The 26,546-nt window shown below is 47.7% G+C and overlaps 10 protein-coding genes across 10 annotated transcripts in view; 5 read left to right on the top strand and 5 right to left on the bottom strand.

Annotated features, from left to right (window-relative positions):
• Window positions 1–847: 847 nt before the first annotated feature.
• On the top strand, window positions 848–2,467 carry F4812DRAFT_431074 (NUDIX hydrolase domain-like protein). The gene is made up of 2 exons (XM_047934405.1): window positions 848–1,415; window positions 1,476–2,467. Exons 1-2 carry the CDS (start codon window positions 887–889, stop codon window positions 2,171–2,173), a joined length of 1,227 nt encoding a protein of 408 aa, XP_047789388.1. The 5' UTR covers window positions 848–886; the 3' UTR covers window positions 2,174–2,467.
• A 363-nt stretch (window positions 2,468–2,830) lies between these two features.
• F4812DRAFT_431064 (uncharacterized protein) lies at window positions 2,831–3,263 on the top strand. Its single transcript, XM_047934404.1, has one exon. It carries the CDS (start codon window positions 2,873–2,875, stop codon window positions 3,122–3,124), a length of 252 nt encoding a protein of 83 aa, XP_047789387.1. The 5' UTR covers window positions 2,831–2,872; the 3' UTR covers window positions 3,125–3,263.
• Window positions 3,264–3,475: 212 nt separating this feature from the next.
• Window positions 3,476–4,356, bottom strand: F4812DRAFT_451418 (ribosomal protein L1p/L10e family protein; the record flags this gene model as incomplete). The annotated part of the gene is made up of 4 exons (XM_047936203.1): window positions 3,476–3,738; window positions 3,813–4,006; window positions 4,072–4,249; window positions 4,338–4,356. The coding sequence occupies 4 exons, from the start codon at window positions 4,354–4,356 to the stop codon at window positions 3,476–3,478; spliced, it is 654 nt and encodes a 217-aa protein (XP_047789386.1).
• Window positions 4,357–6,008: 1,652 nt separating this feature from the next.
• F4812DRAFT_431055 (uncharacterized protein) lies at window positions 6,009–8,421 on the top strand. Its single transcript, XM_047934403.1, has 5 exons — window positions 6,009–6,601; window positions 6,657–6,769; window positions 6,837–7,019; window positions 7,081–7,402; window positions 7,473–8,421. The coding sequence occupies exons 1-5, from the start codon at window positions 6,401–6,403 to the stop codon at window positions 7,821–7,823; spliced, it is 1,170 nt and encodes a 389-aa protein (XP_047789385.1). The 5' UTR covers window positions 6,009–6,400; the 3' UTR covers window positions 7,824–8,421.
• Window positions 8,422–9,909: 1,488 nt separating this feature from the next.
• On the bottom strand, window positions 9,910–12,146 carry F4812DRAFT_47692 (uncharacterized protein). The gene is made up of 5 exons (XM_047939123.1): window positions 12,014–12,146; window positions 11,085–11,945; window positions 10,787–11,026; window positions 10,101–10,733; window positions 9,910–10,041 (listed from the first exon to the last, which is right to left on the bottom strand). Exons 2-4 carry the CDS (start codon window positions 11,801–11,803, stop codon window positions 10,109–10,111), a joined length of 1,584 nt encoding a protein of 527 aa, XP_047789384.1. The 5' UTR covers window positions 11,804–11,945; window positions 12,014–12,146; the 3' UTR covers window positions 9,910–10,041; window positions 10,101–10,108.
• An 874-nt stretch (window positions 12,147–13,020) lies between these two features.
• On the bottom strand, window positions 13,021–14,223 carry F4812DRAFT_47739 (uncharacterized protein). Its single transcript, XM_047939124.1, has 2 exons — window positions 13,230–14,223; window positions 13,021–13,054 (listed from the first exon to the last, which is right to left on the bottom strand). Exon 1 carries the CDS (start codon window positions 14,030–14,032, stop codon window positions 13,418–13,420), a length of 615 nt encoding a protein of 204 aa, XP_047789383.1. The 5' UTR covers window positions 14,033–14,223; the 3' UTR covers window positions 13,021–13,054; window positions 13,230–13,417.
• A 1,221-nt stretch (window positions 14,224–15,444) lies between these two features.
• Window positions 15,445–17,455, bottom strand: F4812DRAFT_459917 (uncharacterized protein; the record flags this gene model as incomplete). The annotated part of the gene is made up of 6 exons (XM_047937629.1): window positions 15,445–16,165; window positions 16,235–16,356; window positions 16,410–16,629; window positions 16,717–16,774; window positions 16,840–17,060; window positions 17,334–17,455. The coding sequence occupies 6 exons, from the start codon at window positions 17,453–17,455 to the stop codon at window positions 15,445–15,447; spliced, it is 1,464 nt and encodes a 487-aa protein (XP_047789382.1).
• Window positions 17,456–21,428: 3,973 nt separating this feature from the next.
• On the top strand, window positions 21,429–22,737 carry F4812DRAFT_47250 (uncharacterized protein). The gene is made up of 3 exons (XM_047939121.1): window positions 21,429–21,597; window positions 21,659–21,721; window positions 21,785–22,737. Exons 1-3 carry the CDS (start codon window positions 21,530–21,532, stop codon window positions 22,695–22,697), a joined length of 1,044 nt encoding a protein of 347 aa, XP_047789381.1. The 5' UTR covers window positions 21,429–21,529; the 3' UTR covers window positions 22,698–22,737.
• F4812DRAFT_47578 (uncharacterized protein) lies at window positions 22,550–23,499 on the bottom strand. The gene is made up of 2 exons (XM_047939122.1): window positions 22,720–23,499; window positions 22,550–22,631 (listed from the first exon to the last, which is right to left on the bottom strand). The coding sequence occupies exon 1, from the start codon at window positions 23,368–23,370 to the stop codon at window positions 22,777–22,779; it is 594 nt and encodes a 197-aa protein (XP_047789380.1). The 5' UTR covers window positions 23,371–23,499; the 3' UTR covers window positions 22,550–22,631; window positions 22,720–22,776.
• A 751-nt stretch (window positions 23,500–24,250) lies between these two features.
• The window catches only part of F4812DRAFT_430994 (uncharacterized protein), a 3,843-nt gene continuing 1,547 nt past the window's right edge, over window positions 24,251–26,546 (top strand). Inside the window, exons 1-3 of the mRNA XM_047934402.1 lie at window positions 24,251–25,171; window positions 25,237–25,780; window positions 25,888–26,431. Coding sequence (XP_047789379.1) covers window positions 24,775–25,171; window positions 25,237–25,780; window positions 25,888–26,431 — 1,485 coding nt within the window. The 5' untranslated portion in view covers window positions 24,251–24,774. The remainder of the gene's footprint in view (window positions 25,172–25,236; window positions 25,781–25,887; window positions 26,432–26,546) is intronic.

Below are 26,546 nucleotides of genomic sequence, written 5' to 3'. Positions count from 1 at the left end.
GGATTCAAACGCCGATAGGCTAATCGTTACACCTTAATTTCGTCGCGGATCTGATATAACAACTTCCCCGTACTTAAGACAAGAGATATTTTAAAAGAAAGAAAAGTCTTTTAAACAACCCGTTCGACTATTCCTTACGCATAAGAATTCTCAACGCTAATCTCTATTTGAATATTGCCTACGAAGTACAGTTCAGACTAGAACGTTTAGTCCAGTCAGTGATCAAAAAGCACTTAGCCATGACCTAGTATACCAGGTTATACCTTACCTACCTAACTTAGGTAGGTCTTTGAGAGAAACCACTTTGCTTGTAACATTGGTACCTATGTGTTCCTGCAGGGACGGAACCAATGGCGGGAAGAGGAGGTAACAACCTTTTCCCGCAAAGCGCCAGCCGTCGGTATCGGCGAATCAGACAAACAGCTACAAGATTACTCATACAGACTGAACTTATCGCCATCACGGCGAAAACCCCACTATATTATGTTAATCAGCTTCGATTCTGGTGAAGAGAAGCTCTGTATTACCAATCAACGACTAACAAAAGGGATACCTCGGTACATATTACATATCCCACATAGAAGATACCTACCTACGTTCCATAGGTTAAATATCTGAATAGGAAGAATACATGCATATCTAATACATACCTAATGCATACTAAAGGTAGGCGTTAATTCTCATAAATCCGGGCGGGTCCGTATTATTTAGTTGTTATTTAAAAAGGGTTAAAAGTCTTCCTCGTGGTATTATTATTTCTTGAGTCTTGTCAATATATTTCGCTTTTCCTTAGCCTTGAGCGTTTTTGCTTCTTTGAGTTATCTTGCGCCAAACTCTCCCTGAAAAGAAAAAAAAAAAAAAAAAAAAAAAAACATCATAAGGCGTAATGGGTCACCCGACTCCGGCTCTCCCGGTTCTTGCTGAAGACGACTCGATGTTATCGAGGAGATTCGGCCGAGAGGTCGCAAACTATTTCAGCGGTAGCCCATTGAACAGGATCTCGTTTCTCAGGACCGATTACGGCTTTCTGCGCGCCGCCTTCGCTTACCCTAACGCTTCCTTTTTGCTGCTAGATAACTTGTCGCCTTTGGCGAAAGACTACGCAAACCTGTCCTATGTTACTAGGGACAAAGTAGTACCCCTGACCGGGGAGGAGCCTTTCAAATCCTCGGAGGAGGAGCAGCTGAAAAGCTTCAACTCGGCTGTTACGCAGCCTGTTATCCTGTTCCTCGGTATCGACGAAAAGGACCCTGACTTCCAGTATCGTGACTACAAGGGCAAGCCGTACTTTGCCGTCGATGTCACGCCTAAGGGTACTATCGAAGCTAAAGCTAAGAATATTATTGATATCCTTAAGGCTAGCGGGGTCTCTTTCATTGATGGAAGAAGGCTTCTATCTTTAAATGCTCCAGACGGTACGTCCCAGCGTATTCGGTTTTTTTTTTTTTTAAGGCAGCGTGCTCACAGTTGAATAGCGGCGATATATGCGGAAGCCCGTGCTTTGCTCGATTGGAACAGCCGGAACCCGTTCTGCGGTGGCTGTGGACAGCGAACTACGTCCATCAATGCCGGTTGGAAGCGGGTCTGTCCAACGACAGATCTAGCAGGCGTTCCTGAAGGCGGTGCACCAAAGGAGAGAGAAGACTGTCCCACTCGGCACGGCATAAGCAATCTCTGTTTCCCGCGGACAGATCCCACCGTTATTATGGCCGTAGTCTCGGCTGACGGCACCAAAATTCTTCTTGGTCGCAACAAGCGCTTCCCTCCCTACTGGTTCAGCACGCTCGCAGGGTTCCTCGAACCGGGGGAGTCTATCGAGGAAGCGGTCCGCCGCGAGACTTGGGAGGAGAGCGGCGTGACGGTCGGACGCGTCGTGATCCACAGCTCGCAGCCGTGGCCGTTCCCTGCCAGCCTAATGATCGGTGCGATCGGCCAGGCCGTTCCGGGCGGCGAGACGATCCATCTCGGTCACGACGAAGAATTGACCGACGCCAAGTGGTTCACTTTCGACGAAGTAAAAGAAGGCTTGACGTTCGGCACGAGTGGTTTAGGAGAACCTGCACCGCCTGGGTATAGGGAGGGAGCTTTGAGATTACCCCCGCAGACGGCTATCGCCCACCAGCTGATCCTAGCGGTTATTAAGGGATACCTGGAGGCGGTACCTAAGATATAAGGATATGAGTGATATTACAGGCGATAGTACAGCCTTCTCTTCCTGTGCGGCAGGGGCAGTCTTGTTATAGGGGAAGAGGTGTCGATTTGGGTAATTGGGTTCTCGTCACGACAGATAAAGTGGCTTAGAGGTGAATGAAGAATTAGACATAGAGCATCTAAACTAGCAGCAGAGCGGAAAGGTTCTAGTTACATGCGGTTGAAACTAAGCACGGGGAGTTAGCTGTCGATTGAACCTATAGCTCGATATACGTCGATATAGGTACATAGTCTGAAAAAAAAAAAAAAAAAAAAAAAAAAAGGAGAAAAAGCCGTGCAACTAATATCTACCTACTTATCCAAGTCTTGTAAATTGTCAGAACAGGTACCTAAGCACTGTGATCAAGCCAAGGGTCCCGTACCTAACGTTTTCACTCTCAAGCTTCGCAGTGAACTGTGTGAAGAATATGGCAAGGTACCTCAGTACTTGTTTAGTAGTGTCAGGTACTACATCACGTGCATTCCCTGCAAAGCATGGTGGGGCCAATCGCTGGTTGGGTGGGCGTCGACAAGGGCAAGCCGGCAGCCCCACCTCCGAAATTTTCTGCCTTTAAATATTCTCGCAGGGCGCCTCGAATTTTGAATTCCTTTTCCTTTCTTTTTTTTTTCTTCATCATCAGTATGGGTTAAATCTACATCGTCAAATGTTTATTTAATTCAGATGGAGGCTCCACTACGGTGGCTTGCTGAGGGTTATCAACTTATTCTCTATGGGTTTCCTTCCGTTCCCGGCCTCCTCTATCAAACTTGGAAAGCACCCTTCCCAATCAGCCGCCGACGCCAGCTCCTCCTGGTTCGCGACTGTGGGGTGTTCGCTACATTTCCTGTCGATTCATGTTTATTTGCATGTTTCAATCGACTCTCCTGCGCATCCAGCGGTTTCCGAGCCGCTGAGATCGAGAAAAAAAAATAGTTAACTAGTTACCTGGAATTGCTGTAGAATTAGATCAGAAGATAATTGTAAATTTTGCATGTGTGAAATTTGGTATGTCCAAGCTTATAATTTGAGCACCGATGCCAGATGATGCTCAAGCAAAATTTTCATGCACACGTCGTCCATTTGGTGACCTTAATTACCTATGGCGTTGTGGTTCTAGAACTACGGAATCACTACAAATGCACATGGCAGTCACTACTACAACGATGAAACATAAATTTAGTCGAGGAGGTTTAGTTTATTTGCTCCGTCTGAGCGCTGTGACTACGTCCTAAGTGCTAGCGCTACCAATACCACATCCTCCAGTGACTTGTGCCGAAATAGCATCTAGTAGAGACGCTTGGGGGGAGACATGGTAGCCTTGATGGTCAAGCTACCGACGTTCTGCCAGCCCTTCTTCAGCAGCGAGACAAGGTAGTTAATAGCCAACATGATGTTGCCGACTAGCTCATCCTGGGTCATGCCAACGTTTCCGACGGCGACACCCATGCAGAGCACCTTCTTGAGCTGGAACTTGATGGTGGACTTAACTTCGTTGATCTTACCAGTAAGATCATCGGAGTGGGAGACGGGAGTAGGGAATTTACCAGCTGAAATTAAACCATTAGCTTGTCTATATCTTTGCCGAGCTGTTGTAATTTTTTTTTTCTTTTTTTTCACTTACCCTTGGACAGACCGGGACCCAAGAGACGGGGAATCTGCTTGATCAAAGCCTCGGAAGCAACGAAAGCATCGTACTTGCGAGCAAGCTTCTTGATAAGCTTCTTGTTCTTGTTAAGCTTCTTCAAGTCATCAGCGGACATGGCGTCAACACCACCGTGCTTAGCACGGTCCAGATCGTGCTGGTCACCCAAGATGCTATATTCCACAAGGTTAGCAAAGGCTGGTTCGGCGATAGGCGGGTTGAAACGGAGATGTAGTACCAGATGCTCATGTTAGGGCGAGGGATGGCAGGCAGCTTGATGGTGCCGGAGAAACGCTTGTCACGCTGAGGGTCATAGTTCTTGAGGCCGATCTGGAGTTCGACGGTCTCGAGGAAGTTCCGCTTCTTGGTGTTGAGGGAGTAGTCAAGCAGTTCGCTGACGTTGGTACGCACTCCGGCTGTGGCGGGGTAGACAATGTCAGTATATATTTTTCTCGATATCGGCGTTTCCGTTGTTTTTATAGAATATGGATATATAAGACTTACCGACTGTGATTTTCGACATGATGACAGTCTTCCAATAGAGGGACTCTAATGGTGAGGATTATTGCGTAAGTTGGGTTATGAAAATTGGAAAAGCGACACTGATGCGGAACTGCGGAAAAAAAAAAAGGAAGGATTTTAATTTTGCGAATTGGTGATATTTTTGTGGGCTGGAGATACCGAGCGAATCAAAGCGGGGGACGAGGTACCGCCGCTAGGTAACGAGTTGTACAATAGCGTTTACCTTACGTCAGCTTCATAAGCAAGTTATGAAGTCAGGTACCTTAGGTTTATTAGGCGCCTCCTCCCTAATGTAATCCTGAATGTTTTGCTTCTCAACCTCATTCCCGGGTAGAGCTCTCGAATTACTTTTTTCAAGGTTCATAATGCAAGTACTCTCTCTACTTCTCTACTCGATCCTGTAGTCGCGAGGCGTTCTTCGAAAGAACCAATCAAGCATTATGATTTGTATCCTTGCGCCATGAAGGCTTGCAGTTTAGACAACTACAACCACAATCACAACCACGAAAACAACTTTGTTGCTTCTTATGAAACATGAATTCGCGGCAAATTTATTTGCGTCGTATGCCAGGTATCACAATGTCGGCCTTACTTTGGTGTATGGTTGTATGAGTTCGCTTAAATGACTTCTTTTTACGTCGGCAACAAAATTTGATTCGGTTTACCAGAATCGTCATCTACGCCTTATGATGATATGTTAGGTAAGGGCCCGTGAGCTCAACCGACATCATATCTTAACTACCTAGCTGGAATCCATATTACCAAACTCAGCTTTACCGATCGCCAAGGTATACTTCTATCAAGATGGTCTTGTGTTAGGTAGCATTAGAAGACTGCTACTTCTTGCGACTCAAAAATACGCCATCCGACATGCCTTTGATACAAAATTCGAAGCTTACGAAAGTTCGAGCTCTATCACCTAGGGATTTTCCTACCAGCTGAAGATCTTCCGTTGGTTATCAGTTATCGGCCCAAGAGGGTAGGATAATGACGATGGGGCATTCTGCAGCCCTCCACTCTGCAGTGCAACGTCCATCCTACCTACGTATCACAAGCGAGTTCCCTCCTGTACAATATGTGCGCTTTTGTGGATAATAATGTTGGTTGCTTCTCATACTCTGAATGCCTTGCTAAAACGCCACTCAGCTCCGGTCCACGAATCTGGTTAGGATTCAATCTCGCAAACTAAGCGGAAGACATGCTTGATCGGGGTCTTATCTCACCCGCGCGTTGACATTATCTACCATCACTGTAAATTACATGGTTTCAAGTATTATGAGGTATATATTTTATGTTGGGTCTGCCTACATATGAAGGACATGAAGCTGATATTACTCATGAGTTAAGATAGTGGATTGGCTAACTTGCGCCAAAGGTTTGTCATGTCCCCTCGCCACTTTTCTCATCTTGATACTCGTTAGACGCCCCTTGAGCTGCCATGGGTCTCGATATGCAAGCCATAAGTGACCTACATCCATCTACCCGTATGCATGCTCTTTTACGCTATTTTTTATCCCCGGATAGTATTTTTTGGCCCCCGTGTGGTGGGGGCAGGAGCTACATATCGGCCGATTTGAGAAACGCATCAGTACTCATGACTGCCTCGCAGCGTTTCCAAGTGGGTATGTCTGGGCTGTTCCGACCACCCTTGTCGCCATTGAGAACCTCATCCGCAGGTAGGCACCAATACCATAATCCAATAATAGTGACCACATGTCTATATCCAACAGCTTGATATTGCTATATCCACCAAGATCTAGACTCTGAGATGTCTGACACTATTCGAAATACTGAGCCACACAAGCTGTGCTAACATCTGTCTAGTCCACAAATCTACCCAACAGTATTGGCTTTCATGTTGCAATATATTGGTGACTGGGTCACCGCAGACATACCGCATCTTAATTTTAAGATCGGTCGACTGAAGGCGGCTTCAACTTGGTTAATTAAAAACACTATTACCACAAGAGCAGTGTATGTCCCTGTATAAATCATACATCTCAAGGTGTCGTGTGGCTATAAGCAAGAAGTCCACAGGTTGAAAGATGCGACTACCTCCTATCGCGCTTCTCACTAGCCGGTCAACAGAACATCGCACTGAAGCAGAGACGAAAGTATCCCCAGAGATGGTCATTGGCACCATACTTGCTACTCTTGTCACCGTTATTTTGACAATACGTTTATATACCCGTCGGCGGTTAACTCGGGGATTTGGGCTTGACGATATCTTCATTGCGCTCGCATATGTACGTCAATACTTTAGCTTCGCCGTAGTCAACCACACCTACTGACATTTAATAGCTTCCAATCACCGCATTTACTATAATCGGCATTATTTTTAGGGAGAAATTTCAGCACAATCACCAATCCGGACACGGAAATCCAGATCTCGCTCCTGGTGGTATACAATTAGTGTAAGTCCTCCCCCTATTACTCCAGGACACGGGGTGGCCATATATAGTTAATACATCAACGATGTAGATTTGCCAACCAAATTCTGTTCGAATTGGCAGCCAGCTTAACCAAGTTGTCGATACTTACCCTGCTCTATCGGCTCACAACTGCGTCGAGGGATCGCAGGATAACCATTGCCGTACTCATATCTATGGGATTTATTAGCGTCAATTGTGCCATCTTCATTATTGTTAGCTGTCTCCAATGCATGTACGTTTACCAGCGCAGAGGAGATAACCAGCGACCGCAATCTAACAGCCTAACCTACCAGACCTTTGTCAGATTATTGGAACATCTCCGTCCCGTCACGACATTGCATTGATTGGAATATTCACATGTTCGCTGCCAGTGTTATCAACACCACCACCGATTGGGTCGTTGTACTCCTACCTATCCGAATAGCCCTTGGGTTGAACTTACCTATTAAGCAATTAGGTATGGTCATATTCTTGTTCGGGCTCGGTGTGCTCGCGTGCTCCGCAGGAATTGCTCGGAGTTACTTCGCGTGGAACTTGGCTTTTCATTCCAGCAATATCACCCGCGATCGCCGGTTTGCCTGGTTTACTAGCACTGTTGAGCTAAATTTTGGGATAGTATGTCAATGACTTAGCATCTTCTATCCATATCTACCTCGTATATAAACTCTCACTAATATGGCGAAAGATATGTGCCTCAATTCCAGCTGCGAGGCCATTTTTTATAACCTATCTCCCGGAAGTCTTCAGGTCGTTCCGGCAACGTAGTTCCATGATATTCAGGGACAGAATACCACTTACAAACACAACGTCTTTTACGACCTTTATTGATCGCTCGTTATCGACATTATCCCTTCCACGGCGCTTAACGCCGTTACCCTCCAGTCATCAACGCGTCAATCTCAATAAACCGCTACCCCCTATCCGACCACCCCGACATACCAATCCCGAGGCGCAAGCAGAGACTGAAACGTATCTAAACCCATCATACAACTCACTGCAAGTACCACCTCGCAGCTACTATAGAGCCAATACATAACCGAGCAACTTACAATCGAGAGACTGGATCTCCATTATGTATCAAGATAACAGCCCAAGGCATGGCTGGTAACTCGCCCATACGGCAGAATTCTGTAAGAATTCTCCTTGATGGGGCTTGATCTAGTTCCAGGCGTTCAAGGACATCTATGCTTTTTTTTTCTTTCTTTTTTTTATGGATACCCGGGTTCCTATTACGCAACTACTTGCTTTCACTCGTTGAAGCCAAATGAGAATGCTGAGACTGGGGATAGTCTCTTCGGGGGGTTAAGGGTAGGCATGGAAGAGCAGGTTGGATTGGGATGCTACCTATCAATGTCTATGCACGACTCTTCCACACTCGTTTCCTATAGCTCATAGCTCTCGCCCATCGAGGGCTTTGAAAGGAGAAGGGAATCCGCTTTAGGTCATAGTGTACGCTTACCTATAGAAAGTAGTGTAGTGTAGTCTAGGTACTTTGCGAGAATGAAACCACCTCGGAGAAGCAGAAACAAATCATAAACCGTGTTTTATGCCTGCATGAGGATCTACAATGTACAACCTTAAAGAAACCGCATGTGCTAGACAATCTACGTCCCTTGAATGCATAGGTAAACACCTGGGGAAATACAGATTACATGCAGCGTAGTAATCCGGGGTTACAGCATGATGTGTATTGGGTACCTAAGGCATACTTCGGGAGCCCGACGTGCTCGCCTCTGCAAACACCTCCACCTCCACTCTAGAAGGATTCGGCGCGTGAAACGGATTACTATCTGCCAGGAGCTTTTTTTACTACCATACCTTTGCTCCCTCCTTACCCTCAACCTCTCGCTCCTCTCCCCTGTGCGGCTATCAGCATAGTTATCGGATACGGGCGATATTCTACAACGCCAGTTCTCAGGTAGGTAGTACCTAGGTACCAGGTAGGCAATAAACCAAAACCATCCTCCTGCACCTGTCTCGATGATCAAACAGTTAACCTGGAGGAGCAAAGTCCTGTGGAAATATCTACTTCACTGACGTATGTGATTTCCTTGGCGCGTGGGTTGCTATGGCAAGCCTGCAATACAGGGTCTGCTTGTTAAGTAGAATGATTTATGATAATACTTCAACAATATACTATGACTTGTAAGCACCGCGGTAGGTATTTGATAGGAAAGAAGGGGGGGCCACATTTCATATTGGCATATGAGGTAAGAAACCCCCAACACCTTGAGGTTACTTTCTAGTGTACGTTATTACTTTTGTTCCAACACTACCGTGATATCCCCTAGAAGGTTGCTATCTGGTGCGCGCCTAGGTTAAGTACTTACCCAGGTACCTAAGTTAAACAGCACCTCGAGTCGAGCACACTTATATTATTATCAAGCCCCTATTACATCTGTAGCCTACCAGTCTATCAAGCCCGGGTTAGATCGTCTTCGAGTTCTGCATGTTACTATATGTTCAAACCTATTTTTAAGATTCTATAATAACTGCCTAGAACGCCAATTACGCTATTGGGATTTCGGAAGTACCTCCTCCTTACGGTAGCAATCTAACAAATGGACTCATGCCGGTCCAAGCTTGCACTAGAATCAAGATCCACCCAAAGTTTGCTTCCGCCGTCCGCTCATGCTATGTGGACTGTCACTATTTCTAAAACAAATGAGATAGAAGACCACAAAGGGAACAGCTTTATCAAGACTATGGACAAGTCGTTTTCCGACTACTAACTAAACACTTCAAATCTATCAAAATTCTAAACAGCAGTGCTAGTCTAGATTCAAAATCCACCACAAACAATATTGAGTGCCATCTATTCAGGTCGCCTGTACCGACAATAGCCTCCTCTATCACCCTCTTGGGGTTACGAATCTTCAAAAATCGACCGCCGGGGTGATGGTGACTTCGATGTTCACCATAGCCGCAGTGGCCGTCGCGCCGAATCAAGGCGCGTATCCTCATCTTCTCAGGAATATACATCCTGGATCAACTCTCGCCATCCCTTGGCATGTCCTCGGCTTTAGGAATCAATCCGGAATCTCTACTGGATGAGAGGTAGTGCCGGTATCCTTAGGGCCCCAATGCCTGGGTTGGCTTAGAGCGCGGTAGCTTTCCGCATAATTCTCAAAGAGCCTGGATAGGCTCCGTCACGGTCTCCTGACCGGCGGAAGCAGAAGTAAAGTTGGAACTATGCACTTGCACATTCCTTGGCTTGTAAAAAACATCCATGGGTCGAAATCTTTTTCTTATGACTGCGAGGCATTAGGTTAGTTATATTGAGTAGCGAACGAGTTTAGAAATAATAACATACTTTTTCACTTAGCGAGAATGGTTTCCGTGGGATCGCCTGTAAGAATCATGGGCGTTAGACGCCTTGTTGGAAGAGAGCAACTTTTGGGAGATCTTCCCCATAGCTGCTAAATGCTCCCTGGCCTCAGAGAAGTTTTGCAAGTAATCAAAAGCATCCGGGACGCTGAATTCCTGAAGGTAGGTCTGTAGAGCCTTGTGGTGCTGGTACCATTCATCTACCATTGGCTGCTCCACAGCTCTGATAGCTGCCTCTGCCTGCGCATATTTTGAAGCATGCTTGCGGCTGCTAGTGCTTTCCACGGAATCCTTACTCTTCCTCTTTCGACCCTTGGCCGAATGTGCGGAAGATGCATGTCCGGACGGAGGAGATCCACTGACGGCATTCAGAGAATTTCCATTATCATTGTGGACGCGTCTCATGTGGTCCTTCAGGTTCCACTGGCGCGGGAATCCATTTCCAGGAACGGCACGGTCACATCCATCATATGTGCAGAGGTAGGGCTTGTCACCATGGCCATGCATAGCATGAGCTTCGCGCTCATGTCGGAGGAGACAGGCGGTCGAGGAAAACCGAGCATTCTCGCAAGATTCAATCTTGCATCGGTATGGCTTCAAGTGGGAGTCGACAAATTTGCTAGGGGCTCCGGTTAGATTTTCAAACATGATTTGAGGTAATTGGGGACTAACTCGTAGTTGCACTTGAGCTTTTCGGGCTTGTGGTTGCAACTGGACTGGCCTTCAAATGGGCAGTGGAATAGTCCGTCGGCCTGTGGGTAGGCGTTCTTGTATAATGGGTGGTCCCGAGCAGAAGACTCACCGTCACCGCTGGAGCGGCGCGTGTAAGCAGGAGGTAAGGCAAACATATCGTCTGGCAACATAACTCCATTGGGATCCTCTGTGGTCATTAAGCCCATCTGGCGATCGAGGCTGATGACGTTCTCTACGTCAGAGTGTTTCCTCCAAAATAGCATATTGTTTTACATACCTTGGCGAAATGCCATCCATAATTGGCGAAGAGTCATTAGTTCGCGAGGGCGAAGCATCCATGGGAACAGACCAGGCATCCTCGCCAGGGCCAGGTGTAGAAATCCGAGACTCAACAGGGCTGAGAGAGCTCCATGTGGTAGCAGCAGGCGAGTTCGCAGCAAGGTTAGCCTCGAAATTCAGCTGCATCTGAGTTGGGTCGATATGCTGCTGCGGCATTCCTGAAAGAACAGCGGGAGAGTATGGAAGTCCATCCGCGGATAGGCTTACACTCATGGGAAGGGTTGGGTAGAACATTTGAGACTGAGAAGATACGGAATGGGCATCTGAATCCTGCATGAGATATGCTTCCATTTGTGGATTACCTGTTATGTCAAAATTCGACATATGCGAGACATGAGCAAGTCTCGGCCGGCTCTTCTGCAGAGAGGCTTTCATTATTCTGTTCTTGTGGCTTCCGGAGGAGCCTCGTGAGCTAATCCTCCGCATGGGCTCTGAGGTGGGAGCTTGGGTCTGCTCCGCGGCGATCCATTTGCTGGTCATGTCTTCCACGGCTTCATTCTGATCCTGTCTGGGAGTAACTTGTCCATATGTGAAATGGAATTCCTCTTCTCCATTGAAGTTCTGTGTTCCTTCAGCTGTGGTGTCCCATACTGAACCATGGAGGTCTGCATGTCCCGTTTGAGAGTAAAGAAAAGATCCGCTGGAATTGGCAAGCATGTTTCCTTGGGAAAAAGAGCTATAGTCACTGGGGTTGAGGTTAGTGTTCTGTTTTCCACTAGCCGGTGGTAAAATCACGAAGATGCGCCCGAAAAAAATCAAGTACAAATGAGATGCTTTTCAGCATGGCACAACTTTGTTCCTAGTGTCGTAGCATTGGTTAGTTTTTCAATACCTTTGTCTTAAATAGGGGGCATTGTGTGTACAAACCAGACTGAAGTATTGTATGTCGACTAAAAATCCACAGTAGGATCTAGAAAAAAACGACATAGAGAAAACGCAATCCCGTAGATGATCCAATTTGTAAAAACGCATTGGCCTAAACGGTAAACTGGGAAAGCATATGGTAGAAGAGCAGAGAAAAGAAAATCCGGCTAGACAGAAACCAGGAGATTCCAGATCGAAGTGTCTATCAGAACACGAAGAGTTTGATGTTAGTTTACATACACGCGGTCAATCAGATGTAAGAGCCGATCGAATCGACATGCAATGGCATACGTACTGTGGTCGAGAACACAAGGTGTGCAAATCCAGTTTGTTGGTAATTCCTTGGGCGTATTGGCTAGATTGTTCCCTGGGGTTCTTGGTAGGATAGAAAGCGATACCTCAACTAACATTTGTTCCAAGGGGTCCTAAAAGAGAAAAGTCCATGGCTCCAAGTCGAGTTGTCGTATTATCCTTGTGATCAAATCCAGGGGATCCAGAGTACAAGTCAAGTGTTGGCCAATACTACCACAGAATATGCGAAGCAGCACGGCAGAAACGAGAAGGCCCACTCGTGAAGAACCAGTTTGTTGTGCTGAAGTGTCCGTAGCTGTAAAGTCATGACTAGAAAATCCTTGGTTCTGAACTCAATAACTCCTGGCAAAGTCCGAAAAAGCTCGAAGATCAATTCACAAACGGGTTCCTTGGTGAGGGGGTCCATATCCGGGTCTGGTAGCAATGCATCACTTCACTGGTAGCCGGGGAAAGTCTATCCTGGGTTTGTCTGTTGTCACAAACGTTCTTCGCGGGTAATACTCACCGTAAGCTTAAGTGAGAGCTGGTCTCTGATAATATCTGTTTTCCATCTGAGAGACGTGGCGGGGTCAAGCTAAGACAACACCGTGAAGTATTGACTTAACCACTCGCAAGGAGCCTCAGAAAAATGTCCTGGTGATTGAATCCTGGAAAAGTTTTGTCCTCCGGCATCCATTTGGCTCCATTTCTCCTTGAAGATCCTGTCCCGGATTGATCCTGTCCTGTCCTGTCCTGGAAAACGGAAAATCCCGGGTCATTGTCCTGGCAGAGCACGAAGCAAAGCACTTGCGAATAAGAGAAAAGCAACACACTCATTACATGACTTTTCAAACAACATGATATTGCAACAAAAGAAAGCAAACCCCAATACTCCGGCAACAGAAAAGAAAAAAACAAAGCAATATACCTCGCAGGAGTGTGGACGTCATCCATGTCTAAAGATGAGTTGAAGCCTGACATGTTGTCCGGACGGGAAACAACCACGGCTGTCATTTGATTCCTTGTGGGATTGAAACGAGTAATAGGCTCTCCGGATGATCCCTATGAATCCTGTGGCAAAACACTGGGACGCGGTGCAGCAGTGAGACTGGTTTCTCAACTGAACTGGACACAGTTTTTCTCTGTCGACGGAGAGGTGTTGCAACAATTCGATCCTGGGGCGTTAATAAACCACGGCCTGATGGGGTATTGATGGGTTTGGTCCTGTGGGGGGAACTGTGGAAGATGTCTTGGGTATAGCAACAAAAAAGTAAGCCACGGGATGATGAGAGTGGTGATGTGGTGATGTGATAATGGGTCTCGGTTGGGCAGAAACGGTAGGGTCTTTGGGCTGGAAAATAGGAGTGAAGAACGGATGTTGGGCAGAGAGAGGGGACATTCGGGTTTTATTGTTGTGCCATAGGGAAGAATGGTGAACGGGGTTGGCCAACGCACAAGCAACACACAAGAATTGATAGGATGACATGATGCCAGGGTGTTGTGCTTCGTCGACTGCTGTTGGCCGTCGTGGCCTACCACCCTGGGTATTGGCGCCGGGTTAGAAGTCAGCGAGGCAAGCGAAGACCAGCCAAATCCAGCAAATCCAGCGAGATGAAAGAGAAAAAAGCAGGGAAAAAGTTTCAAGGGTATGCAGATTGTTATCGACCCCGCTCCACGACGTTCAGGATCAAGACCCACTAACTTGTAGATAATTGGTTCCCTATAGGCCATTACAGGCCACTGGCCAGGCTACTGACCTACTCTGACAGACTACTGACAGACTACTGGCTGACCGCTGCTGCATCTGCTACCAAATAATTTCCCTCCACCTTCCTTCAATATCTCTCTTTTTTTTAATGCAGCTTCCAATGTCCACTGAAGATTGCGATGGTCGTGATAGCCTCGATGGTCGTGGTGGCCGCGATAGCCCTTCTCGTAACTGCATTCGTAATAGGCTCGCAGAGCTCGGTCCGTAACCATGTGGGGACCCTGATAGTTGTCGACAGCCTATTGAATATAGCTTATGCAGGGTGACGACGTTTGACGAGCAAGACGAGGGGTTATCAGGTCGCTGAAGTCAGCCAGCACATCACTGCATTCGCCCTAACATCGCAATGCAATGCATTAATATGCATCGATGCGCATTGATACCAATGCATTTTCTTACTGGCACGGCCCATGCGCCAGTCGCGGAAATTTGTGTAATATTTGGCCGTCTTCTTAAAACCCTCATACCAGCACAGCACGCAACACCATCGATATTGTTGTACATCACCAGGTCTTCGTTCGGATTTTCGGCGAGCAAAGCAGAGTAGAACCTTGGAGTATAGGTGCAATTCGCGCCTATTTCGAATTGGAATTATCAATCATGATTGATGAATAGTCGGTGAGCGAGAGACAGACAGAGAAAAGAGGAGAAAAAAAAAAGGACAAATAAAAAAGAATACGAAAATTGGTTGTCTCATCTAGCTTCAATCAGATCCAATGGTATCGAAGTTGTTTGAATTAAATGGGCACATTAGCCCTTAGTTCTCCGTCTTGTCATGTATGACAATTGACTTTTTTTTTTTTTTTTTTTTCACTTCTCTTTCTCAAGCTGGTCCCAGGCTGGTCCCAGGCTGTGGTCTCAAGTTGGTCATCTTGAATGAAGTTGATTTGCTGTCTGGCCAATTCCCTCCGCTCTTCGAAATACGGCCCTGACAAATCGTTATCCGCATCACCCGATCGAAAAGAAGGGAATATTCTTTCCACTGCATTCTTTGCGTCCATTCCGTAGCATTGGATTTTTCACCCGCCTTGCGTCTGCAGTATCAGCAATTATTATCGACAGCATTGAAAGAGATATTTGGGTTAGGTTTGTATAGGATGCAGTCCTAGGACAATGAGGCTGACTGCCGAGATGCCGAGACGTTTCCACCCACACGCCCGGTGAGGTCGTGACGGCTTCGGTCTTTGCTTGAGAAGACTACGCCTATCTGGTGTTATCGTACCCCTTGGATCTCATGGGTTTGTAAAGTGGTATTAACGTATATTAACATATATATGGCCCGATTCAGGCTACGATGATGCTATATACAGTACTATTCTAGTATCTTATTTTACTAGACAATGTTTTATACAAACCAAGCCGGATCTTCACTCTTTCACCAGCAATTATTTTTGACATCTAGGTATTCGGCGTTTTCCTCGTTATCCCATTTGCGAGGTATCTTTCCACTTTTCCAGACTGCTTCTTCCCATATTGCCTTGAGTTCTATCTCACCATCAAAGTCGTCCTCCCAGGCGAAGAGCCTTAATGTCGACTTGGCGGTTTCCCAATTCTTAATATCTAGCACGCGGCTCCCGAGGTGGATTTTGTCCAGATACACGTCCCGGAACAAGTTCATCTGTTTCCTCTCAAGACTGTCACTGGTCTTGGCGGCCATTGTCACGCACGCGCCAAACATCACAGACCAAAACCAGAGCGACTGGCTGTATTGGCCCGTCTGCATAAGCATCTCGGTGCGACAGACATCCGCAAGTAACTGCTCGATGAACCAATTAAGTATGAATGAATCAACCGTGCCTTCGCGCATGATCACGTAGAGATAGAAGTAGCACGCTATGAAACCAGATCTACTGCTATCGACCGATTTGAGAGGCGATAGGACGTTACTGTCGCTTACTCCGGAGCTGGGTGCTTTCCTTGCCAGGATTTCAGAGAGCGGCTCCTCCGAATCGTATGAGCTGCCTAGCATTTTCAGACTATAGATTGGCCGGAGTGCAACTCGGATCAGTGATATTATCATGGACTGGTGAACTAGGTCTGTTCGACTAATGTCGAGGATATCCCACACGGGGCGGCTGGAAACGCTTCTAGCTGCCCTATGAGGGTACGTCAGTCTTGGTCACATTGGAGATATATTTAACAAGGACAAGGCTGACTATACGCACATCAAGATCATTCGCTGAAGCAAGCCCATCTTCCTAGGGCATCTATGTTCGCCTTGTAATTCTTTAATTTTCGCGAGCCCGCGTAAATGGAACGACACGGCATCGACAGACTCCAAGGCATTCTAGAACGTCATCAGTAAGTCGAGTGAAGCACCCGTCTCGGAATGTCACATACCTCGACGAGGGCGAGGCTCGACACGGCTGCAATTGTGCCATCGTGGATAGCAGCGTCTGGATTCCTCAGCTGATCCGTGACGAATCGTATAGCTTGCAGCTTGTGATAGAGGTAAGGGACTCGGAAGTGCTCAACATCGCCAGTGCACCATACCCAATGCAGGACCGTCATTAGCAACGCAGCATGGAGGAACCCGGGATGCGACAAGGCTTTGTGAACACTAAGCATATGTGAGCCAGGCTGAGTCTCTCGAGTACCAAGTTTGACCCCCCACACAGAGCCATATTATTCGCGGTCGTTTACTCACATGAACGAGTTCGCACTTCTTTCAACCCGCGTTGTGTGCAGTACCCTTGTATTTGCGACTGGACATCAGCAGCTGGTTAGTCTCCGCTATCGCGCCTCGCCGACCATGATCGAGATCACTCACAGAGTTGGAATAACGACCGTGACTTGTGGGGCATATCGTGTGAGGTCCCCAGGAATGGGTCTTTTAGAGGAGTGTCTATCAAGGGGAAGCAAGATTCGGCAGATTTGTGAGGCTCTCTAGATCCAGCCCTGGATTCAGACCCACGCCCGGCTTTTGGAGTACCAAACCCAGCATCCCCGTCCGGGTAGCCACATTCTCCACCATGTCGAAGACAGTACGTGCTGCAATATAAGTCAGCCTCACTGGAAAGTGCCTCGCGAGAAATTCAATAGTGTAGGTGTGACGGGCATGAGGCTCCGTATAGGCTACATGAAAGGTAGGCAAACAGGATAAACCGGCTAGGCATACGTGAAGAATCTGCGGGTAATAGACGCGAAGTAACGCTTCCTGGTCGGTGTTGGGCACCAATCACCTGCACAATTTGCGGCAGCGCATTTCGTATACTTATATACAATTCCGCGTCGGCCGAGGAAAGTATCATACCAGGAACTTACCAGAGCGGTCTTCTCTCATCGCACCGGATGTGCTTCGCCTTGCATGTGGTACAACCGTTTCTCGACCTGCGATGAAACTTGCGTTGACGTTGGCGCTGAATAGTCGGAGCTGATTCAGCCATCGTACTTGTTCATGCGAAGTTCGTAAGCCGCTAACCACCTACCTATAGGTGGTTAATACCAAGATCTTAAGCCCAAATGGGAGTATCGCGAGTAAAAGGGAATACACGGTCGTAAAAACAAATGTTTTCGTGTGACGTCTTCTCATCTCAATATATGATTAATAACCTCGTCAGGCAGAAGAATTTCCTCGATATAAGAGCAAGTTAAAAACCCCCTGACTGCGGGGGATGATTTCATTGAACCATTCCCCCGTCTTCCGTCGAATCCATCCCACCCCCTTGTGGCATTGTATTCCAAAGACCCACTGTCAGCATTTAACGACGGCTAGATCCCACTGGTCAGAGCTCAGCCTTAAAGGGTAGGTTCTTATTAATGACGGGCGGGAGTAAAATTATCTAGTAGAATACCTGAAGACCAAGCTCAGCTTACAGGTTACATAACACACCATCACGCCCAAATTATCACTTCAGGGCTCGTTTCTGCACGAATGCGAAAGCTCTGGTTGAAGAATTCAACCGGCCGAGAAGAGAACTCAAGTTTTCCTATTAATAGGAATTTCACACGATACTACCTTAGATACCTCTTACTACCTCATCCTGAGCAGGCAGACGTTTTTCTAATATGTGGGACCAGGGATTCCCCTATCTCGATTGGCCATTTATGTAAGGCTGGTATTCCATTGGGAAAACATTAAACGACCTAGGTAGGAAATCAAGTCGTCGCCCCGCCAGTGTCTATTTAAGGCAATGCTAACATTGGCTGCAGCGGCCTACATCCTATCACAAGGCTAGCGCAGATAATCTAGCATAACATAACACTAGAAAAAGATGCCTTTAACGTAGTCGATGTTTCAGTGGGATGATGGTAGGTAACTTTCCGTGACCACAAGCTTCCTATCGCTTCTTTCTAGGCCTTTCTCTCACACACGTAGCCACGGAATCCAGCGACATCATAGGGGTTAGCAATGTAACTATAACTAGGATTTGGTTATAAGAAATGCATCTCATCGTGTTATTATTACAGAAGAAGCAAATAAAGTATTCAGCTGACAGGTTGTGCAAGTCGTGGACGAGGCGGCTCGGCATGCTATTCGACCCCAAGCCGCAATGTTACCACGTGTGAACAGGTATCCTTTTATGCATTCAACATGCCGGGTGGCCGGCTGCTTGCGACATTTTATACTTTCCGACTGCTCGTCATTATACACCTCGCCCCCCTTTTACTTACCTCTTTATTGATACCCTACCACCTATACCTTTACCTTTACCTTTTATCATTTAAGGCAAAAATATGAGCCGCCCTCCATGAATTCAAATAGCAGCCTGGGCTTCTAGCCAACTCTGGGACACAAAAGAGTTAGGAATAAAGTTAGGACTACGAAGCGGAAGATATTTGTAACGAAGAATCTTCGCATAATGCCAAGTTAATCAATGCTCTTCCCTTTGTAAGAATACCATGGATAGGAACAGCCGGTTGTAGACTCGGCAATGCGAGAAACCCTTTTTTAACCGTTATCGATGTCAGCCCTTCACGCATAAAAGCAGCACGCTTCGAGCCCGCTATGTATTGTACCTAACTATGTAGGTCTGACATAGGTACCTGTCTTAACTGGCCAATCTAGGTATGCGCCGAGGCTACGCTGCGACTGGGTTTCAGTATGGGACAAAGTCATTCATCATACCCTATAATCTCACCTGCTCACGCACCTTAAATTTCCATTGTATGGATCGCATTCGGGAGCCATGGGATATCTGGTTCCATATATGCTCCAGCTGGGCACAAACCACTATGTATTGTACTAGTAGTATCAAACGTACGACATAATTCAAGCTGATTGACCTGTCATGAGACAAGGGTGAAGGAGATAGATCAAGAGGCTGCTATACGTCCCCCAGAATTGCGGGTGATGTGGAAGGGCATAAGATCGTGCCCGTTTCTTCAGACCCAAGTTTCGTTTACACGCGCTGGCGGCATGGTTCCGTATAAATCCTCGAGTGGTAAGTTTCTATTTACATCAGAACTTGCAGCGCAGTGCAGCACTGCGGATCAGGTTTCTAATAGAGGCGTCATGAGGGTAACCTCTAAACATGTACGGTATTATGCCTGGGGATAACCTAGGATGAAGGGAAACAGCGGACTTACGGAACCGAGGTAGAACCTTAGGAGCCCTGGAGGTTACGTGGATGTAAGTTATCGGGTAGGTACCTCTGGTAGGTATATGATGGTCAGTGCGTTCTATAAGTCCCATTAATTCGAGGTCTTCATCTCGATAGGATCTAGGTATCTAATCTCCATCTCCATCTAACGACGGTAACATCTAAATTGTGGAATATCATGGATGATTTAGGTATAATCTCGTTGCGATCCTATAATCCTCTCTAATCCCAATTCCTACCATCGTAGAAAGTCTAGGCATTACTGTATAATGACGGTATCAAGGTGTGGAATCCCGAATACGTGGTAAGTGGTTGGCGAGCCAACTCACATGCTCGCAGCACCGCTCGCGTCGGATTCGCAGCGAGCAACACGTCGTCTGCTTCTTTTTTCTTCTTTCCTGCCGGCTTGCTTTTCGTACCTATGGGAGATGCGTCTTTCTAGCTCTGGACCTCCTCCTTTCGGCGGACTACAATACATCTTTACTACATATTTTTACCATATACCTATCCACCTAGGTTAGGTAGGTACCTAGTCCATAACCGTATTGTACATAACCATACCTAATACAATACTTGGAACTCTTACACCCTATTCAACTTTGGATAGGAATGCCCCGGGCAGCAATGTACCTGCAACTGCACCGTAGGTTGGGGTTGGGCTTTTGTGCTCGTGCAACACTTTTCTGCCCAATCTAGTCAGATAGTCCGCCTGCGAGGGTCACCGCTATTCGTTCACCAGGAATTTCCCTGTAATAATCTAAGCTAATACCCCTTCAGATACTTGCATTTTTACTGCATTTACTGCAGAGAGGCTGCAGTCCCTTTGGGCAACAACAACAAAACAAAAAAAAGACCGGACGAGCAGGAACGAGAGGGACAACCTCTGTTTAGTTCTCAGCTGCCCAATGCTGCCCTACCGTGATTGGGCTGCAACAGCCAATTACGGCTTTTATTCCATCCTGCCCGCCTGAGTGGATGGACATGCAATGTGCGTTAATGTGTTATTATCATGGTTTGGGAGACGATGCTTTCCATCGAACCCTCCCACTATAGACAGGGTGTTCCTGGACATTCGTAGTTGTTCTTTTCGAACCGTCATTTGGCTTGCATTTTCTATCTAACTGCTTTCCCTGGTCGATCTTGTCTAATTCGGGATTGGTCCATTTGATCGAGCCCCCCGTATCGAATCGGTGGTCGACGCCCGAGACGGCACTTATACCACCTATACGCCTATCGCCTATACCACTTATCCTCAATCCCTAAATAACCCTCGCAACGCATAGGTCCGCCCCGAATCTACGTTGCAGCCCTATTGTTTGAGTTAGAGCTGGGGCGAGCCCCCTTGATATCCGTTCTGGGGGTTGCCTTACTGGGCGCGCCTCGTCACCCACACTACATCTGACCCATTCACGGTGGCGAAACTCGACAGACCTCGTCGAAGCATAAAGTCTACACGCCTCGGACTTCAAGCCTGGAGACACAACTCTATCGAGGTTTTACCTTCTACGGAATAATGTAAAAATATTCCATACTGCCACAAGGTCCATATATACTGGAGCATGCGATATTCCCTTCGCATCCGGGTCTGTGTTGTCCCCCCGAGGTTGCTACCGAATCCGCCGAGCCACTTGACTCCCATTTCCTTTCCCGGCCAGCAGCGCAGCCCGCTATTCACCGCTTCAGAACCGAACCAGTCTAAATCTGCATAGGTCATCGGCCGTGGATCCTAGGGACCCAAACTTAAAATCCGTGTTTAAAAAGGGCATTTCTGGGGCCCTTCCTCTAGACAATTTGGGTGTATAACGCCGGGATTTAGCTTCAACCGGAGCTAGTGCAGTTCTTATTTTATCTCACAATCTCTCCGCCCCGTCGGACGCCTTTTTTTTGTCCCCCCCGAAAGAAACTGAGTGAGAAAACATGGCCCATCAGGAAGTAGCCTACCGAACTTCTGCCATATCAAACAGATCCTGGAATTCCTCCCGCAGGTGCGATCATTGAAAATATGTTACCAGTCTCTGTTATTGCGGTCGAGCTGACTTCCTTAAGTGTCATTTATCATGACAACATGTATCCAGGTAGCGTCCGTGAGAGCGGGTATTCAAGCTCAAGGTAAGGGCAAATAAGAAACCCCCCTTGTTTTGTAGACGATGGGAATAACACTGGCTTCCGAAGTGTGACATACCCCCCCGGCTGCGGTTCGGCATACAGTTCGGCAGCCAATGTGTCGATAATGGGGACCAGTGGTCCAGTCGGCCGGCACCAGTCTACATATTCTTCATCGCCGGTTTACATCTCGAGAGCACAGTCCGGGCTATATGGAACTTCTTCCGGGGGAGCGTATGACTCGTACAATAGCACAGGCTCGCAGGGTTGGGACGTACCAGGCAGATACTCTCCAACGGATTCTGTTGATGACATTATTGTGTCCCCCAATTTATCGGATTATGCTTTGGATAACAATTGTGGAAGTTCTGCGCCTGCAGGAAAGTCCAAGAGCAGTGGCAAGGGCCGTCCCCAGAGACGGCCTTCAAATAGAGACGAGTTCGATGGACCGCACCAGTATCTAGCGAGGCCACCGCCGGATTATGTTGCCATGCAGGAAAGGGAGCTCCCCCATCTCCCTACAAATCTCTTGGTGCAAGAGCAGGATAGTGTCCTGACACAAGTCAACGATCGACTCTCGCAGTGCGCGTTCGACTTTGTTGCAAAATACCAGTTTCCAATCCCTTTGACCCAGGAAATGAGGCCAGTCGAGAGACCACAGGATAGAGAATGGACCGAATGGGTTTACTTACTGAAGCGCCTCGCGACTAAGAGGCGAATACCCGCCCGAGTCCTTTATAACGGGCAGATCAAGCAGTTTGTGACCATCTTAGAAAACTCGTTGGAGATGCGGCATGCCGCGAAGCATCAGTCGCGCCCGCTGAAGGATGACCGGAACATCCTGCAACTAATTAGTGCCGGTATTCAGGTTGCGAAGATTCTTAAGGACGCAGCCGCGATGGATTGCCTGGACAGACTATACGTTTCAACCGAGCAGCAGATCCAGGAACGGACCGCTGCGGCGTCAGCACGGTTCCGCTGAAGGACTCGTACATGCAACTCACACACCCCCCATTGGAATTTTAGCCGATGGGTTAATAACGTTTTACTCTCGAAGCTTTTCAGCGAGCGAGACTTGCCCTCAGGGCCATTTGGGCAATGCCCCGGGTTTCCCCCCAAAATGATATGTTCTCCGAAAAAAAAAAAAAAAAAAAAAAGAGAAAAAAAAATATGTACAAGATCACTAATACGTGGGAATGAAATGATTCATGACTTCTTATGATGATATACCGTCTTGGTCGACAATATAGGGGCCATTGGGCGAAGGGGAGGCATCGTCTTTGCGTTTCCAGGCGCGATACGGTAGCGTCTGATCCAGTTGTTGGGGGCGGCAAATTTGAAGATTTTCTACTAAGTGGGATAGACTTTGTCTCATTTTCAAGGCAGCGAGCAAATAAGCAAAGCAAAGCAAAGCATTGGTGATGATGTATTGCTATTTGCTTTTTATTTGTATTTTCTCCTTTTCCCCAACCCGTACGAAGCTGGGATGGATGGAGGTTTTCCTGTCTTTTTCTCAAAACTTTTCGGGTGGTGGTCTTTTTTTTGGGCGGCCAAATGAGAAAAATGCCATAGGCGGATTGGACTAATGGAACAACTTGTTGCATTATTGGGCACAAAGTATGAAGGAAATTTGGGTTGGAGGAGAAGTAGCACATATATTATGCGTCAGATCTCCGGCTCAACTGTGCAAATACCTCCTACTATGTATGAGTGTGGCTTCAATATAATTCGGACGTATATCCCTGCAGTCATACCAAACCTTTCCGCCTCAGGGCAGATTCGGGCCGCTTGCGATATGATATGCTAGCCGTGATAACGACGATGCAGGTGGTGTTCGATCTTGAAAACCCGATAGACTGGATTTTACTTAACTTAGGTAAGGTTTGTCAGTTTCTGGCTCCCTGTGCGGGCTGAATGAACATGCTACATGCCCCCCAACTTGGAACCCTTTCATCTATAATAGTAAATCTTCAGTACCTATCTCGTAACCCCCTTGTCAATTTTTCTTCAAGTTGTGGTCGCACTACATGCCATGCCGAGGCGCCCACGCTGTTGCGTTTTTTTCTTTTCTTCTCTTTACCTTTTTTGGTCTGAAGCTGTGAAGTTACCTGAATGTAGGTAGTTATACTCGTATGTTCGTATACGTCTTCTCATAGGTAGTGGAAATACCTACGCCGAAATACATACAAGACCGTTCTATGGTACTACCACACCACTATGTACGTTAGACGCTCATTCCGACTGGGCTCTTTTATATAGTGTGTGAGAGCCTTACCAGCTTACTTCAGGGCAAGCGAACAAGTAAATAAGTCTCCAGTACCTACTGTCGCATAGGATCCCAGCCGCAGGATCAACACCGAAATCCCGAACAGGCTTAGCGCTCTGTTCCTATCCCCCCTCAAGTCACCGTCGGTCATCCAATTCAGCATAGTACTGCATAGTACCTAACTGCGTATTATCCGATGTGGCGGAGCCCATTCATAATGGCTATTATGGCAGACTCCAAGGCTGTTTTTTTGATGTTTCCTTAAGGGTAGAATCCTAAACCCATTCGTCATAACCTGTCCATCACCAAGAGGTCTGAGTTGGGTATTCTTTCAAATAGTTACAAGTTATCAACTAACTACCTACTATTACTTACTACTATACCGGCGACCCCCGGTCTTTTTATTTTATTTTATTTTTTCCATTCCTAGACTCTATATCCTACTATAGTCTCTTACCATATTTCACATATGAAGAGTTAGATAACCACCTAACCCAAGGTACCTAAGCTAGGTAGTTATCGTCTTAAAACGTCACTGTTTGCTCGGCTACCAAACCACATCAGTAGTACGAACCCCACGGCAAACAAAAGGTCTCAACATTCTCGTGTGCTGTGCTTCCCGAAGTTCGTTCGAACCGCACGACTGAGGAAGGGTATTCGGCGTGCCGAAGGAAAAAAAGAAAGAAAAGCTATTAATAATAAGTAGATGAGTTGATTGATTAGGTTTCATGCGCTTTCTCGATACAATTGCTTCCAGCCAGACGAGAGAGACATTATTATTACCACCACCACCATGGCCTCAGTCGCGTCCGCCTCCCCATCTTCTAAGCACAGCTTTCCCCACATGGAATCGGGCGATGAATCAGACGGCTCCTGGCAGCGCGTAGGCTCTTCTTCTTACTCGGCCTCCGTTGGCTTTATGCCCAGCCCCTCCAGCTCCAGCATGCAAAGTTGGGGGGTCATCGGGATGAACCCCAACCAGATCCAAGCTTCGCCCGTTGCCATGTCCCCCCTCCTGTTAGAACAACTGGAACCCGATCGTACCATGCCCTCCGGCTCCTACCCCGACCACGCTACTGACGTCTCCGTCATGGCGACCGCAGGCATGCAGAGTCAGTTGCTGTCCAGCTTTGGCGACCAGCAATTCATGGCTAGTGATCAGGAACTGGTGTTTAACGAGCCGTTCACGAGTGAGTCCTAGCGCGAGTTGGCACGTTACGATTCGAGCATTGGTTTTAATGTGAATGCTTAATAGATATAGATATGGGCCAATACTACGCTTCGTTCCCGGGTAACATGTCCGCCGACATGGCGGGGATTGGCGGTTTCGAGATGGCGACCCAGTCGGTTGATCTCAACATCCCACCTCAGTTCCAAAACGACAACAACGTACCCCCGTGGGCGCCCATGAACCTGAAGAATGAAGGGGTTTCGCCGGTAGCGCGCGACGAGGCCATCAGCATGACGTCGCAGTCCCCGGAGCAGCGGTCTCCAACGCATAGCTCGCTCCAGTCGAGCCCGAGGTCTCCGTATGTCAAAGCGGAGCCCAGTAAGGGCGCAAGCCCCATACGGAAAGTCAAGAATGGATACAAGGTTGAGAAGAGGAAGTCGGAAGCGTCGAGCAAATTCGTCATCATGACGCCGAACCTCATCCACCAACAGTCGGGAAAGCCGAATCCATTCGAATGCTTCGAGGCTATGCGGACTACTCAGAGAGGCAGGAAGGGGCCCCTAGCACACGAAACTAAGGAGAGCGCCCTGCAGGTTCGGAGATTGGGGGCTTGTTTCTGTTGTCACAGGTGCGTATCTTCTCCGTACCCATCCATCCATCCATCCACCCCCACCCCCGCTTTTCTTTTATTCTATGGCTAGGGAACGCCGACGACTCACACTTATTTTTTTATAGTCGCAAGGTGAAGTGTGACAAGGAGCGGCCGTGTAAGAACTGCAAGAAGCTCACGGCTCAAGTCCCGCAAATAATGTGCTGGCAATTTGGAGACTTTTTGCCCGTGTTGTTCCCGGAGTTCATGCGAGTCCACTTCAAGAAGGAGCAGATCGCCAGCTTCATCAGCGAGAATGTCGAGAACTTCAAGCCCAACAACGCCGAGGTGACATGCTCCGTCGAGCTCTTCTCCGGCTCCAACTTCCGCTCGACGCTCACCATCCCCGCTAGCTTCTTCACGGCCAAGTCCGCCGAGATCCTCCAGCACTGGCACGTGAACATGGGCGCGAACCAGCACATGAACCTGCAGTCGAGAGGCGCCGCTCCGATCGGTATCGACCCCGACAACGCGACCCAGAGGGAAGAGCTGAAGAAGCGCGCTCGCGAATATATCCAAAACCTGACAGCCGAGCCCAAATATGCCCAGCAGGTAACGGATTCCATTCGCTCAACACAGATACCGCGAAAGATCTTGTCGATCGTCCAGCGCTTCGCACAGCATTCTGAGGTAAGACCCAGCGCCGGGGGGGGGGGGGGGGGGGGGGGGGGGGGGGGGGGGGGGGGGGGGGGGGGGGGGGGGGGGGGGGGGGGGGGCGGGGGGGGGGGGGCGGGGGGGGCGGGGC

Source organism: Daldinia caldariorum (assembly GCF_022478825.1).
Source record: "Daldinia caldariorum strain CBS 122874 unplaced genomic scaffold F4812scaffold_10, whole genome shotgun sequence".
NCBI classification, from domain to species: Eukaryota; Fungi; Ascomycota; class Sordariomycetes; order Xylariales; family Hypoxylaceae; genus Daldinia; species Daldinia caldariorum.
Note: the sequence above shows the minus strand (reverse complement) of the source record. Positions and strands in the feature narration are given on the sequence as shown.